The 16,837-nt window shown below is 40.5% G+C and overlaps 1 protein-coding gene across 2 annotated transcripts in view; it reads right to left on the bottom strand.

Annotated features, from left to right (window-relative positions):
• KLHL2 (kelch like family member 2) overlaps positions 1-16,474 on the bottom strand; it is a 104,432-nt gene extending 87,958 nt beyond the window's left edge. The window contains exons 1-4 of one of the 2 annotated variants that reach the window (XM_074951103.1): positions 16,346-16,474; positions 10,795-10,920; positions 4,534-4,640; positions 1,075-1,196 (exon numbers count right to left, since the gene is read on the bottom strand). In XM_074951103.1, coding sequence (XP_074807204.1) covers positions 1,075-1,196; positions 4,534-4,640; positions 10,795-10,920; positions 16,346-16,368 — 378 coding nt within the window. In that variant the 5' untranslated portion in view covers positions 16,369-16,474. Of the gene's footprint in view, positions 1-1,074; positions 1,197-4,533; positions 4,641-10,794; positions 10,921-16,345 lie in introns of those variants that run through there. The other variant, XM_074951104.1, reaches the window with a different exon arrangement.
• Between the last annotated feature and the right edge of the window lie 363 nt (positions 16,475-16,837).

The raw sequence follows: 16,837 nt of genomic DNA, 5'->3' as shown, positions 1-16,837 counted from the left end.
ATGAATGAGTCATAGGTAAGATCAGCTGATTGAGTGAGTGGGATGGGCAAAGTCCTTGTGCTAAATACCGATTGATATAAATATAGAGCTATCTAGCAAAAGTCCATCCTTGAGCTGACAAAGAAAATAAAAGCCAGACTTAGTAGGCCACTGACAAAATGAGAACATAGGAGCTTGGACCAAGTGGGAGTAGGTGACTTAGTGGACTAATGTAAAGGAAATGTTCAATAAACTAAACTTTAATTTAAAGGGGGAGGTTTATTTTTGTTTGTTTTAAGACAAAACGCAGTGCAAACTAGCACTGTCAGAGTGAAAACTCCCAGGTAGCTATGTAGGTAGAACACTAGCAGCAAACTGATCACTGTGGGGGATACCCAGTTTACTGCACTAATGCTATGCTTCAAAGCCCACTGAAGTCTTTCCATTTACTTCAGTGATCTTTGGATTAGGCCCAGAGTACAGGATGTGAGAGTACTAGCCTTTGGAGCATGAACTACCTTTCCATCACAAAGGTGGGGAATTTTTCCACATCAGTGTAGAAGCACATTAGTCGCGTAGAGGATCGTATAGCTGGTGTAGCTATACTGTGAATAGAGGACTTCACTTTGCAGTAATGGTACTTTTCTCAAGCAGAGAACAGCCACATTTCAGAACACACACATTTGACTTTCACTAGAAAACTCACATGATTTTAGTACAAAAACCCTTTGTTTGTCTATTTATTTAAGGACTTGCTGATACATTCTCTACTAGACAGCAAGATTACTGTCAATCTATCATTTGTGAGAAACTACAAACTAGTGACTGGTGTTTTCTTTGCAGCACATGCAGTACTGAGGATTTGAATGTAGGTAATCAATGTGTCAGGGAGCCTGATTTTGCACTTTAAAAAAAGGAGAATTCTGTGATCACACAATTTCTGTCTAATATTTTTCTCTTTCTTATGGTTAAGATTCTAGCAGTAAATCCTATTATCTTTGCAAGTATAAGGAAAAAAAAATCACCTTATTTTACAAGAGCAAAAATGTCAGAAACCACAGAAACAATTATTAGGAGAAGTCCTTACTCTCTTACCTGTACATTTTCTTCTGTAACCTGAATTTCAGCAGTGTAAACATAATCAATAAGCATTCTCAGTGTCCAGCCATCCACTTCCTTTATTCGAACTCTCTTTGCTCGACTCTCACTCATTTCACCTGCAATACAATTTTGTAGTCTGATTAATTTAGTCATCGGGAGGCGAACTACTGTCAACAAAGCTACTGCCCCTTGTTGGGGTTGGTTTTAATTTTTTCGCTGGGATAACTCTCTCCCGGTGACAAAGAGCAACCACACAGCGCACCTTACAACAGCCATTGTAGATGTGCAGTGTAGACATAGCCTAAAGGTAGAGTAACCCAGATTATCTGAAGTTACTAAAAGGCTATCTAAGGTACTTACGTGGCCCCTATCACCATAGAATCTGACAGTCTCTTTATCAAGGCTCCTTGCTTCTGCCACTCATTAGGTTCTATCTTTGGATGGGAAGGACAGACCAGGGCTAGGAAGGGTGAAGCGTCTCCATTCCTGCCTCTTCTCTTGAGTTCCTCTGTCAGAATTTAGGCTTTAGAGCAGTGGTTCTCACCCGGGGCCCCGGGGGGCTGTAAGCAGGTTTCGGGGGGGCCGCCAAGCAGGGTCAGCATTAGACTTGCTGGGGCTCAGGGCAGAAAGCCAAAGCCCCACCGCATGGTGCTGAAGCTATGGAGCTCTGAACCCCACCACCCGGGGCTGAAGCTGAATCCTGAGCAACTTAGCTTTGCAGGGCCCCCTGTGGTGAATGGCCCTGGGCAACTGCCCTGCGTGCTACCCCATAATGGCAGCCCTGGCTTTTATATGCAGAAAAACAGTTGTCGTGGCACAGGTGGGCCATGGAGTTTATAAAGGATGTTGAGGGGTGGCCTCAGAAAGAAAATGGTTGAGAACCCCTGCTCTAGAGGAAACACAGGAAATGCCTGACTGAAACAGACCTGTGGTCCATCTAGCCCAGTATTGTGTCTCTGATTGTGGCCAGTACCAGATGTTTGAGAGGACGGTGCATGCAACCTCATGTTACGAAAAGTGGGATAATCTGTCCTCCACATTATATCTCCTCCCAATCCTTAGTAGTTAGAGATTGGTGTAAACCCTAAAGTCTGAGGTTTAATATCTTTCAAAATGTTAGCATTTACAATTATAACTCTGGATGGAGAAAGAATGCAGAAAATTCCTCCTTTCTTCCCTTTGGTTGTAACCAGTGTGGAAGTATAACATTGTATAAGTATAACGTTGTATAAGGGGACACGCTGGATACATTGTATATGAGGGGGCATGCCAAAACATGTTACAAAGTATCTGAGGGAGCACACATAGGGACAGTTAGCTTTTGAATGGAGAAGCAATTAAGATAGAGCCAGCACGTCTAAGAAGCAGGCATCAGAATGGAAGGTGTGAAGGGCAATTAGTTAAGTTAACTGGAAGCTGTTAAAGGAGATTGTTAAGGGTGGCAGGTAATTGAAGATACGTGACTGGTCTCAGGGATCTCGAAGGGTGATGACTAAAATCTTTTTCTTCTTTTGTCTGTAACTTCTCTGTAACTTGTTCTCCAAAAAACTGTATAAATTAAGAGACACAAGCCCCACTCGGGGGGCTCACTTCTAAATATATTAGCAGAGCAGCTTTGCTAATAAAACAGAGTGGTCTGATAAATTGTGAGTCTGAGTCAAACTTTGACACCAGTTAAGTGAGTGAAACTTGCAGGTCAACACGTACGAATGTGGGTTATTAGAAGTGTAACATAATAAGAATTAAAGATTAAATTTAGGATGTTGTGAGTGGAGAATGGCCATATAGCATAGGCAGCATGGTTGATTCTTATTGGAAGGAAGCATTTGCACCTGTAGCACACAGTCTTCCAATCCTTGAAGCAACATTGGTGTTGGGTTTAAAACTCCCACCACACCAATTCACTGAATAAATGGTTAGTCTGTTTACATAGAGATATTTTGAATGTGTGAGATAATAACACTCAGCATTTAAAATACAGCTAACTTAAAAGGCTTGCAATTCTATGTTATCAACCAGATGGAAAAAAGCATAATAGAAAAAGTTGCTTTCATTTGAGTTTAACAGAAAACTAGGATGATTTTTATCAGATTAAAAAAAATATCAGTGCTCACTAGTAATCTGTGTATCAACCACAACTGAATGCTTAAGGATTAATAACTGGAGAATTCTTTAAATGTCATTTCTATGCTGCACTAAGTGGGTATTCAGCCAAAAATGTGGGGGAGGAGAGAAAGAAAGCACAGAACAGAGCAGAAAGAAAATATTAACAGATTTCAGTCAATTCCATATCATAAACAAATCAAGTCTATCCTACATTTACAGTTTAATCTCAGTAAAGTGATCCCTGTTTCCCAATACACAGTTGTATATACAACTAGAACTTCTGATCCTAATTTGAAACTTAGTTGTCAAAATTTTGTTTTTACTCTTTTTACCTGCATGCCCCATGTCAGGAATGTAGCTGAAGTTGTAAGATGCATATCACAGTGATTATTTCTGATGTCCCATGTCATCAAGAAAAAACATTAAGGACCAGAGTATATCACAGAGTGGGAGGAAATAGCCAAGAATTTTAAAATAAAATTATAAAACACACATTTAATAATAATTTTCATTTTGACAGCCTCTTCCATGAGAGGGTTTCAAAGTAATTTACAACCAGTGAAGAAGTAAATCCGCAACATTCAAAATCCACTGGGAGGTATTAAGGATCTAAACCTACTTTAGCCCTACAAAACATCTAACATACCTGCTGTAACAACATAACAGCAAATTAGTAGCGTGGAGTGAGAAGAGACAGAATCCAGCCTGTACAGAAAAGTTATTGCAACAATGCACAGCATATCTGTCACTCAATTATCCAAAGAATACCAAAATATGCACTCCAGCTGCCAAAGCCACTGAAAGCGTTCATGTCTAACAGCTTACAACACTATGGGACTGAGGAATGTACTTAGGGGAAAGAAGAGATGTTAAAGGGACATAATTTACTTAAAGTCCAGAAAAAAGTGATTTAACCTACTGTTACACAGGATTGTTACTGCTGAAAAGGTTAGAGAATCTCTTTCTCCTTTACTTCGAACATGACGGCAATTTACATAGTCATTTTCTACTGTTTCCACTGTTTGTGTGCATCTTTCACACAGAAAAAGGAAGAGAAAAATAAAAATAAATAAAACAAGAGAGAGAAATACCAAGAATTGTCAGGAGGACTTAGAGGAAAGAGAATCACCCAAACCTACTTTTAACTCCCTTTATACAAGAGACTGGATTTCAAGTTGACAGCTCCCTTTAAAGTTAGAACAAGCTAACATATAAAATAGACAAGGTTCCTTTAATTTTAACATCTTATTAATATATAAGACAAAGCAAAACAAAACTCTTTTGCCTGAGCACTTCAGCATAGTCTGCTAATAGTTAAAGGTAACAAGTGTTAAAAATATTTAGTACCTGTAAACATGGCATGGAAGTAAGGGCTGCAAGCGGCTAGCACGACTCTATGAGCTGCAATTTCCATGTCTTCAGCTACTATCGTCACATCACACAACAAGTTTTGACTGTTTTGAAAAAAATATCAAAGGAAGAGTAGTTTTACATCAGCAAATCCATAGTAGAAAAGCACATAACATCTACCTCACAGTAAACATGATGTTTTCCCCAACAAAAACAATGTTGATAAACTAAAATTTTTAACTCTGTTTCACAATACACATGGCTGTATGCAGCTGGTGCTTGGGTTCATGCAGCTTCCTAGGCGCAAACTAATAAATTCTGCTTTCTTGCTTGGTTAAAAGACTTGTATGCCAAATACAGAACAACTTATATTAGCCGAAAAGAGTTTAAGGCTACATACTCTGGAGGAATCCTCTTTCCATGCCATGTATCAATATGGACAAATACTAAAAGGTTAAGATTCACTCCCAGATAGATCAGGGCTATGAGCTTCCTGGTCAGTGATGAGCCCAAACTTCAGAGTGGCTTTCTTTGTTGTATTACTTTCAAAGTTCGTGCCTTGTTTACTATTCAAAATCACCATAAAGTCTTCTTTGTTATTGCTGCTTTTCAAGTATATTTTCATCACCAAAAATCTCCAAACCAAGAAAAATAGCTTAGGTTTTTCTAAGGTGAAACGTAGCATGCCCTCTTTAGTTGGTAGTGTTGTTTAGCGACGTTGGTCCCAGGACATGAGAAAGACAAGGTGGAAGAGGGGGGTTGGGAAAGATTTCTTTCAGGATGCAGTGCCCATCCAGTATGGCTTGTAATTGTTTGATGATATCCCGTATGGATTGCAGTGCGGTGTGGTAGCTGAGAACTAGGAGTGTGCGGTCGGTGGATTTTTTCCCTGTATTGAAGCAGATTTTCCCAGGATATTTGGATGGACCATTCCATGATGAAATCTACTTCTCCGGTGGAGTGTCTTTGTTTGGTGAAGGCGGTTTTAAGTGGGTGAAGTGTGTATCCCACAATTTCTCCTTAGAGAACCACCACCCATCCATCAAACTTTCTAGAACACTCCCCCACCAGCATCAACCTGCAGGACACCACAATCAGCCTCAACAAGGAAACCCTATAGACAACTATATACAAGAAACTCATGGATCACCACACACTTACTTTCACAGATCTAGTAGCCATCCCAAACACAACAATAAATCTGTTATCTACAGCCAACCACTCACAGAATATGTTCCAAGAAGGAAGTCCAGGATACACACTTAAAACTGCCTTCACCAAACAAGGACACTCCATCAGAGAAGTAGATTGCATCATGGAACTTGTCATCCAAATACCCCAAGAAAATCTGCTTCAATAAAGGAAAAAACCCACCAACTACACACCCCTAATTATCACTTACCACTCCACACTGGAATCTGTGTGGGGTACCACCAAACAATTATAATCCATATTTTATGGGGACCACATCCTGAAAGAAATCTTTCCCAAATCCCCTCTTCTGGTCTCAAACAACCTCCCATCCCCTAACCTCTCTAAGATCACCATCAGAAGCAAGCTCCCCACAAAACAGGACACACCAAACCAAATGACAGCAGATCCTGCTATGATAGATGCAAAGCCCGTAGACATATCTCCACTGCTAAGTGAATCAATACCCCCCACACCTTCCAAGGTCCATAGGTCCTATCAATGCCTATCACAACATATAGAGTACCTCATCCAGTGCATCAAATGCCCCAACGACGACTTGGGGGAAGTCAGGCAATCACTATATTCTCGACAGAACTCACATAGAAAAATGATAAACAACAAAAACAACTTGTCACCCATGGGCAAACTTTTCAAAAAACTCTCACTAAATATCTAACCTCTCAGTTCTTGACCTCAAAGGAAACCTGCACAACACCTTCAAATGGCAAACCTGGGAACTTACATTCATAACTTTGCTAAAGACTTAGGGCTTGTCTACACTAGAAAATTAAGTGACTTTTTTTTTTAAAATAATGAAAGGGTACACTCTGAAGCAATTCTGTGACAAGCTTCTCAGCTGCAGAATCAGAGTCTACAAAAGGGTAACATAGCTTGGTACATATGCAATATAAGAAATCAGTCTAGGTTTTGTAATATTAACCATTTTCCAATTAGAATGCTTTTGAAAGTCCTTGTTTATCAGCTATTAAAGCTGTTTGGGAGGCATGAGTAAGAGAAGTTCCATCACGATAAAAACAGATTACTGCGAGGCATAAAGACAGGGACTAAATGGACAATTTGTAGGGGCTAAATGGACAATTTTCAATTTTTGGGGGGGAACTTACATCTGCATAGCAGATCCATAAAATCCACACCCCTGAGAGATGTAGCTATGCCATCCTAACCCCCAGTGTAAATAGCAGTAGGTCAACAGAACAATTCTTCCATCAACCAAGCTACCGCCTCTTAAGGAGGTGAATTAAGAACCTCTCCCTTCAGTGTAGGTAGGGTCTACACCGAATCACTGCTGCAGCTGTGCTGCTGTAGCGTTTTAACTGAAGACTTAACGTTGGTGTGTAAGAGTTAGTAGATGGGTGTCCCAGTGATCAACACTAGGATCGATGTTAAGCATATTTGACATCTACTTAGAGGAGATTGTGACTTATGAAGTGGCAAGATTTACCAAGGACAAAATTATTCAGATTAGTTAAGAACTGTAAGGATTGTGAAAACCATTGATAAGATATAACAAAACCGGGTAAATGGGTAACTTGACATCAACCAAGATTCAATGTAGGCAAGTGAAAGGTTATACATATTGAAAAGAATTTAAGTGTTCATGCTGAGGGATTCTTAAATAGTTATAACCTTACAGGAAATGTCTACTGAGGTGCACATATCTCAAAAGATATTTGCTTAGATTGCTGCACAAATGAAAGAAAGTGTGAGCTGGGAGGCAGTATTAAAAAAATACTCAATAATAGAAAAAATGGCTACTTAAAGATACTGCCTTATTTTGAACAATATCATGTCTTTTAGTCAACTCATTCTCAAAACTGAGAGCGTCCTTCAGTGGTCTTGTGTAACGGCAGTCAAAGACATAAAGAAGATTTCCATAGAAAGATTAAAACGTTTAGGATAATTTCATTTGGAAAGACAAGCAAGGGAAAGTTAGAGGTTTAGTAAATAATAATGAATACTTTCAAAGAGGATCAAACGCCTACTAAATAGTTCCCATAATATGAAAACAGATCTTAAGTTAAAAGGCAACAAATTTAAAACTCAAGGAAATTCATTATGCAACACATCGTCAAACTAAGGTGCACTAATATGGAGTTTTTAATACTTTCTATTAGAGTCTAGAGGAAACAGTCAAATAAATCTAATTAAGCCAACTGTTCTGAAGTCAAGTTTAAAATAATTAAGTTTATTATTTCAAATCCAAAAGGAATGCAAATACAAATATAATGTGACCTGACAAGGTCCTAAAATTTTGACATAAGTTTTACTCAAACTGAAGCTACCTTTCAGTATCATCAGTAAACATTTGTGGCAGCTACACTACTAAATGCAACTATAGTTGAGATTTGCTTGGCACCATTCCCATTTAAACTTCACAATTGTTTCTAAATACAAAATAAAAACTGCTTGTACTCTCTCAACAGCAATCCTGACTTTAATAAATCCTGAAAATTGAAGTACATTTTTAAAATAATAATCCAGGGCCTTCAACAATGAACTCTGCTGGGAAGTCACCTCCCTTTGCCTACAATGAAACAGCAAAACTGAGATTGGGTTTGTTACTTGTGGGCACGATACAACCTACGATTCATTCTTAGACGTGACCTCTATTTCTACACTCTCCCTCCTCTCCAAAAAAATCACTCACTTGACCCTGCAGCTCTGCCACATTCCTTGAGGTTGTGAATCTGGTTACCATAATCCTTGGAGGAACAAGAAATGTGGTAGGGTGTAGCATGACAGCCATTCAGTTTGGTCAGCAGTGTAAGGATGGGCAGGAACACTTAGAAGGGGATAGTGTTGGATCATATTAAAGAAGTTCTGTATTAAAATCACAAATGAGTTTGATTCCCCATAGTTTAAATTCCAGGGTATTACTAATTAAGAGGTCTCTTGGGTTTTGGTACTGTTTCTCTCCCTCTATGTGTGAAACTTGCAAGCTGCTAATTGTGTTAGTACATTCTAAGACAGAATCTGTTCTCAAAGCAATTCACAGAGACTCAAAGCAATACTCTAACAACAGAAACAGCACCCAGAGACTCCCCGCCCTTTTGTTGTATTAACAATTGTGATTAAAATAGAGATAGAGGATGTATGTGGACGGATGCTTGGTGTGGATAACAACTGAATGATCAGGGAGGTGCCAGCCTAAGAATCCAGTGTCCATCGGCTGAAGAAGGCGTCAAGTGGAAATAACCAGAGGACCCCCGGAGGGCAGACTGGAATCCACCCAACAGCCTCAAGAATGGGAGAACCAAAGAACAAGATAACTTCTTGGAGCCGTCAGGAATGTGCTATCTGCTGATTGATTCAGCAACAGCATGATGAAGCAATTCCCATAGACTGGCATAGGAAGAAATTCCTATAAAAATAGACTCTTAAAAAGTGAGAACTTTGGGGTCTGATTCTGCAAACCAACTTCCAGGAGCATCAGATGAGCATCTGACAAGGCCCTGCTCCCTCCTCATGTCCAGGCCACCTGGCCAGTGGCTTGGCATGAGCAACTCTAAGGCTGGTAACTATGATGACAACCTTGCAGAACCTCTGTGTGTGTGTGTGTGTGTGTGTGTGTGTGTGTGTGAATGTGTGAATAAATATGAGATTGAATGGAATGTTACAGCTGTAACTAACTGCTTACTATGATTCTTTCTGTATTCACAATAAATGTGGTATTTTGCCTTTTTCCCTTTAATAAGATCCTGCTGGTTTTTAATTTATTGGTACAACATTAGCTTACTCTCAGGCTATGTATGTCTTTTCTATACGGTCAGCGTGATGTAGATTGCAATCTCCATGTTTGTCCGGAGTGGCACAAACTGTCAAAGTTCAATAAACAACTAAGTATGGCCACAGTGTCAGTAGCAGCAAGAAGACATAGCCACATGCAACGAGTGAGGATCAAATATTGAGGCAAACTTTACTAAGAGATACAAATTGTTGTTTTATGCCAAAAGAGGTTAATATTTTTAGGTAAGGTAGGGAAGAAAGGTAGGTATATGAAGTTTAAAATCTCAGGCTTTGTCTATAGTAGGGAAATTCTGCAAAAATTTTGCGTCGTCAACACCTATTCAGCTGAACCAATGTTAGCAACTGTTGTAAGACCAGCTATAAACAGTTTTGAGTACCACATCACCTAGTTCTCTTACTAAATATTCTAATTGACATGATACTAAGAACAGTATCAACACAGGGCTTCCAGTGTTGCAATGGTTGGAAACTTGACAACAAAAATTTCTTAGTGCATAAGAGGCCTATGTGAAAAGTGACCTCTTAACTGAACCTATTTGGAATATACTGTGCAACAGATAGCGCCACTGAAACAAACAAAATTCTTCAGATGTTTTTCATACCCCATAAGCAGGCTTGGAAGGATTAGATTTTTATCAGTAAATGTTGGTCAATATCGATTTCACTGTACATACACAAATCCACGAATGAATATCTCCAACAATAATAACTGAAATTTACAGATAGGCAAAGTAAGAAAAATAATCCTTGATATCTTTAAATCAATGATTTACTTTGTATATTTTGATGTGATGTTAACAATTTGTGTTTTTAATTATTATGAAGTAACTTGAATCTCAATATCTATTGTCATGAAACAATTATTGTCTGACCCTCCATAAGTTCATGCAACTGTGAAAATTTAAATATATAAAAATAAAAAATGCTTAAAATCTATAATGTTGTTCAACTTTGAAAATTTATACCCAGAAAAATGCTTACAAATAAACACTTATATCTGTTGAAATTATATAAAAAATCAAACATTGAATTCTGCCAAGCCAACACATAAGCAATAACTCTGGCTAGCTTGTCAAGGGTGATATGAATATATAATATAGATTCCATCAAATTACTTTATGACTACCAATAAGTTATCACTTTTTAGTTTTATAATTCATCTTATTGGTTTACCTGGAAAACTACGTTTGTGGGATTACACATCCTATTTACAGCAGAAACTTAAATTTAAAAAATTTGTGAACAACTGAAAATGGATGACCCCATACACGTGCATAAAATGAATACAATACGTACCTTCTTAATTCATTCATAACTTTGAAAGCTTTCTTCATATGCCAAGGATTCACTGTAACAGGGCAGTGTTTTTCAGTATTATCATCTTTCAGATCCACAGGCTTCTGATGGCAAAGTTTTGTACATCTATAAACAAACAAGACAACCAAGTTTAGTTAACATTTCTGTCTACTTGAAAAGCATGGTCCCAATTCTTTTTGCCAAACTTACTTTTTACTCAGAGTGATTTCAAATTCCGCATTACCAACACCCTGTACGTGTTTTGGAAAATATACCAGGCACCTAATAATACTAGTCAGAGAAATGCATCTACTAGCCAGGTTGATGATAAAGAAGAATGTTAGTCTAGTAAGCTCCATGAGCAAAGGCACTAGTGAGGAACCCATCCTCCCCCTTACCAATCCTCAGCTTCTGGGAAAGAAATGGGTACTGGAATTTTTAACTAAGTGCTTGGATAGAATTAAAGAGGTAAACAGATTAGGTTGAAAACAGAACTTTTGTGCTAAATAAGATAAATAAATAGGTCAGTAGGCTAACAAAACAATGTCTTAGCCAGATAAGGTAAGAGGCAGAACACTCAGAGCACCATTTACTGACAATGAGTAAGATAAGTTAGAAATGAAGAGATGAGGTTGAGCATGGGCAATGCATGGACAGAGCATGCTGCGCAGGGATTGGTTCCTGCAAAGTAACCAAGCCACTCCAAAAACATGTGATGCAATGTAATATGTAAATATATATCTAAAGGAAGAGGCTTTCTGTGTAACTTTGGATGTGTGGTATTTCCTATACTCATCTACACTTGAGTCCGATCAACTCAGGGTAGCTTTGCTTTGTGCCAAATAAAAGAATCTGAGTGACAAAATCTGGAGTTAAACTGAGAACCAGATGAAGCGTTCTCCCAGAACTGGACAAGGTGTTCTAGATAAGATGAGTGGAAAAGATCTCAGACATAATCCCAGCACTGATAAATTCTCAATCTCCCATTTATCTGTCTGTTGGAAGAGAATCAGTTCACACCCCCTCCCCCAGCCCTAGGCTGCTGCAACACATCATCTCCCACAGATTCCAGGTCATCCTCCCCCTTTGAAAATTCCAACAGTACCCACTCCTGTTCAGTTTTCCACATCAGCCACATGAAACTGACACGATTATGGGCAATTTCACAGCTATCCACAAGACTCTTCTGAAGACAAGGAGTGAAACTGACCAGACTTTTCTTAATGAGTTTCTGCTGCTTGAAAAGTCTCAGAGTATCAGCAGAGTCAAAAAAGCTGTCTGAATTTAAACTTTTTAAAAGAATGTTTAAATTCTACAAACATTGTTTATACCAGCTCCTTTGCTCAGCTGAGCTAGCCAGTAATGAGTAGGCAAGTAGATTTCCAAGCTATGCTATTGTCTATAATGCCTAAAGGCTGTGCTGCTATTCCCACAAAGGAGACAAATTACCATTTCACTTTGTTATACAATATTTACTGATTTCAGAGTAGCAGCCGTGTTAGTCTGTGTCCGCAAAAAGAAAGGGAGTACTTGTGGCACCTTAGAGACTAACAAATTTATTTGAGCATAAGCTTTTGTGAGCTACAGCTCACTTCATCAAATGCATTCACTGGAAATGAATGCATCCGATGAAGTGAGCTCTAGCTCACGAAAATTTATGCTCAAATAAATTTGTTAGTCTCTAAGGTGCCACAAGTACTCCTTTTCTTTTTACAATATTTACTAGCTCTCATATGTTTATCTGCACTACACAACTTTATTCCCTATCCTCAAAATTACCAACAATAAAGCATGAGTATTTGGCATTCAAATAACGTATTAGAGGCAGTTCATTCTGACACAAATACTTAAAAAATTTACAATATCTTATAGTGAAGATTAAATCACTGCTTATAGTTTGTCATGTTTAAATGTTTTTACCAAATTAGGAGGGTCAAATTCAACATAAGATTTAGGGACCTAGAACTCTGATCTGTTTTTTTCACTGCATCTGCTAGAGTATTTTTCTGAGCATGTCTGAAGCAGCTTTAAAAAAAAAAAAAAGGACAGCATTTACACAAAGATAATGGCTACTTAAATTTAAGATTTAAACCTGTCATTCTAGATGCACAGAATTCCCACAAATAGGAAAGCAAAGCAACCTTTACTATACCATTCAGAAAAAGAAAAGGAGTACTTGTGGCACCTTAGAGACTAACCAATTTAGTCTCTAAGGTGCCACAAGTGCTCCTTTTCTTTTTGGAATACAGACTAACACGAGTGCTACTCTGAAACCTGTCATTATATACCATTCAGGATATTGGGTCTAGTAACATAACATTTTGGACCAAACTGCAAGAAAGACAAAAAGCACTGATCCACAAAGGAAGAGAGAATCATCGATAGAAGAGAGAGGTCAGCAAAATAAATATGGTTTTCTACTTCAAACCCCTCGCAACTTTAACATTCTAGAATTTAAAAGTCTGTTTTACAGCTAACTTCTGGGAAGTGTCCTAAACGAACAGATACAATTCAAGTAAAAAGTGGTTCAGGGGGTAATTAGTAGAAAAATTTTGCATCAGTGTTCAAAAAACCAACATTACCAGGTATTTCTTCCTTACATCTGTCACTATACTACAAAACACCTAAATACAGCATCTGTGGTGCATTTCTTTTACAGTAAACTTTAATTTTCCAATTTATATGCTGTATATAGGGATCATCATTCAGAAATAAAAGCAAGCACTCAAAATGATATACTGAAACTACAGGTATTAGGCAATATATATTGCACCATCAGGTAATTAACGGTGAAGTAAACATTTACTTTTACTTCTCTGCTTGCTTACAACACACATCCAAGTCAGCAAAACCTTTTCTACCATAACTTCTCACATTCCAATACAATACACCACACTCTAAAAACTTTAAGACTATGCCAAATGCTGTCTTTGAGGATTTCCAGACACACTGGCTAAGGTGGAGGGTTTGATTACATATGAATCATAAATTCGTAAGGAGGCGATGAAACTGTCAGATTCTAGGTTACAAAACAGCAATATCATAAATTGGCTATGATGTTATAAAGACCACAATGAATTAAAAAGCCCTCCTTAATATGCATCCTATTTTGCGGGCTGCTTGACATACTTTAAATTACTTTGGATTTGTTTAGTAGTGTCTCCAGCTGAGCTACAGTTGTTTGTGACAGCAATTCTATTTTAGTTGTTTCTAGTGGTGCCATATCTGTGGCATCTAAGACTATACTGTAATGAGAAGGGTATGATGCACATACATTAGACCACAGGGTAGACAGACGGGGTGAACCTTAACCTAAGCATGGTGGAGGCATGTGGCTTGAATCTTCAATACACTGATGCTATAAAAGATCTTCCAGTTGTCCTGATTATCATGCTTAACTAAATAGGGTGAAAACAATGTGGTTGGCTGAACCAGAGCAACGGTCAAACTCAAACTACCTTTACTCTGCCTATCCTATTCATGCAGCCCTCCCTGTTTGATGATCCTTGCTCCTCCTGAAATTTCAGGACTACAACAGCTACACTTTGGAGCGCCTAAGAAGTAGGGAAAGTTTAAACATTCTGGGGTAATATATAACCTCACTTGCATGTCAGATTACAACACACATGATGATGTAGGGAGAAAAGATATAATGCAGGATCTCTCACATCATCCAATCCTGAACTGGTATAAAAAAAATGGGAGTCTAGATCTGTATATAGGCATGCAACACATTTACTGAATACCAGAAAACAACAGATGGGACCCAGTTGTCATTTCTAACTTCATATGTCAAAGTCTTGACCTGTCAGATCTTGGAAGAGCAGAAAGTAATGCCACGTACACCGAGTAGAGTTTCCATAAGCATATTCACTTCCACTATCCCATACACACCACCCCATCATGGTTAATTCCTTCTGTCTTCAATCTTCTCCGAACTCATCCAAAATTCGGGCTCCTACAAACAGCAAAGGCTGCAAGATTTGTTGAAGACAGGCCTCTTTTTGGAAGACAGCTTGGGAAAGCACAAATTTACCATAAGAGATAAAGAAAGGAACAGCGGGTGGTATATTTTTCCATTTATGCGTAACAGTGTGGGGAGAAGGTGCCTGTAGTAATTTTTTGGTCAGCTGCCAAACCCTGGGTATTAGAGAGATGGGTAAGTTAATACACTCCAAATCCTGGGCACAAAGGAGGTAATATGTTGCTTACTTTAGTACAAAGAAAACACATGGCTGCCAGTTACAAAAGTAAAAATATTGTACCAGGAAGGAAAAGGGGTTTGCAAGTACCATGCGCAGGGAAGGAGTTACACACCTATACATAATACTATGGCTCAATCACTGGAACACTCGTGCTTCAAATCTGAGGAGGTTTGGGACTATGGAATTGGTAACATGTTGTTAAATATTGAGAAGCAGAAAATATACATATCTTCATAAACCACTCATGTAACTGCTTATTGCTTAGCAACCCTGCTTTTAAGAAAGCCACTACATCCACATGCCTGAACACTCTAGAAATCTCTTAATGTAGGATACATCTCAGTGCATGCATATGTATGCATATACAATGCCAGCAAATGAGTGTGGGTGATATTTTAAATGTTTCATATTGTCTTCAAAACCATTGTTCATAAAACAGATGCTATAAAAATGTCTATAGCTAATGCAAAAATGAGAGGATCTCGGTCAAGATGAAGGAGATTTAACAGGGTGGTTACACATTTCCCTTGAAGACTTCCTTAATGAGGGTGCTATTCCCCTCCTGGGGAACAGATTTTAAGGGCATTCCTTAGCATCTCCTCTCCTGGTCTTATGGATGGGGAGCGCATTTTATCATGTTTTCTGCTGACCATCTTCAATCTTGTTCACTTTCTGCAATCTCCCTCATTCACCTGCCTCTGCTTGTGACAGCCCTTAAGAGTTCTTTATGGAACACCGCCATGCCTGGCACTGTACAAGGTACAACGAGACAGTCCGCCCTCTGAAGATCTCACAGTACTAGTGCAAAACAAGAAGTATTATTAAAATCCTGCAGACACTTTGCCCACTACTACGTTTCACCTGTTGGGTGCTCCTGTTTTGAGACCTATCCCGCGAACCCAGGCGGGGAATGGGATAGCAGCATTAACACAATCCAGCAGGGCTGTAACTGTGCCAGGCTTTAACGTGTCCTAACACCACCAGGGCAGATGGGACCCGGAGCCCGCCGGCAGAAGGGAGACGCACATTCTGCCGGGTCCCTGGCAGCGGCGTCTGGGGCTCCCCTGCCGGGATCGCGCTGAGCCGGAGGAAGGAAGGGGACGAGCCCGAGCCCGAGCAATGGGCACTCAAGGCACCGCGGTACCTGGGCACCAGGAGGGGGACCCCGCAGCTGCCGCCTCCCTCCGGGCAGGGGCTGCCAGAGACCAGGACAAGGGGGAAAGGGGCCGCTCCCCTGCCCAGGGGCCATGGGGGGAGACACCGCCGGAGTTTCCCCACCGTCATCAGCAGGGCGCGCCCGGGGCTTCCCTGAGGCCCCCCTCTCCCGCCCTCCCGCCCGCACTCACACCGGCGGCAGCAGCATCTCCATCGCGGCTCCGCGCAGGCTTCCTCCTCAGAACGCGGGCACCGCACGCTGCCGCCTGCACCATTCCAGCCGCGCGCGCCCGGGCACCCGCCGCCGCCTCTCCCCTCCCGGGGCCCCCCTACCACCGCCGCCCAGGGGGAGCCGGGCTCCCATCCATCTGCCCGCCAGAGCCGGCTACGATGCCCCTGCCGGGCGCCACTAACCCAACCCACTTCCGGGTTCCATCCGGGAGGGCGGTGACGGCGCAGCGTCAGCACGCAGCCTCGCAGTGAGCGGGACGCCCACAAACTTCGCGCCCTCCGCCGCCGTCTCCGAGCCGGGGCGTGGGGCACGAGGCCTTGGGCTCTGCAGGGGCCGGGCGTGGGGTGTCAGGAGGGCTTTGCGGGGATGGGCCGCTTGTGCAGGGGAAGCTGGAGCTGCAGGGGGACCCCCATCCACCCACCCACCAAACGCTGCCTGGGCACGGCCCGGG

This window comes from Natator depressus, chromosome 4 (genome assembly GCF_965152275.1).
Source record: "Natator depressus isolate rNatDep1 chromosome 4, rNatDep2.hap1, whole genome shotgun sequence".
NCBI classification, from domain to species: domain Eukaryota; kingdom Metazoa; phylum Chordata; order Testudines; family Cheloniidae; genus Natator; species Natator depressus.
Note: the sequence above shows the minus strand (reverse complement) of the source record. Positions and strands in the feature narration are given on the sequence as shown.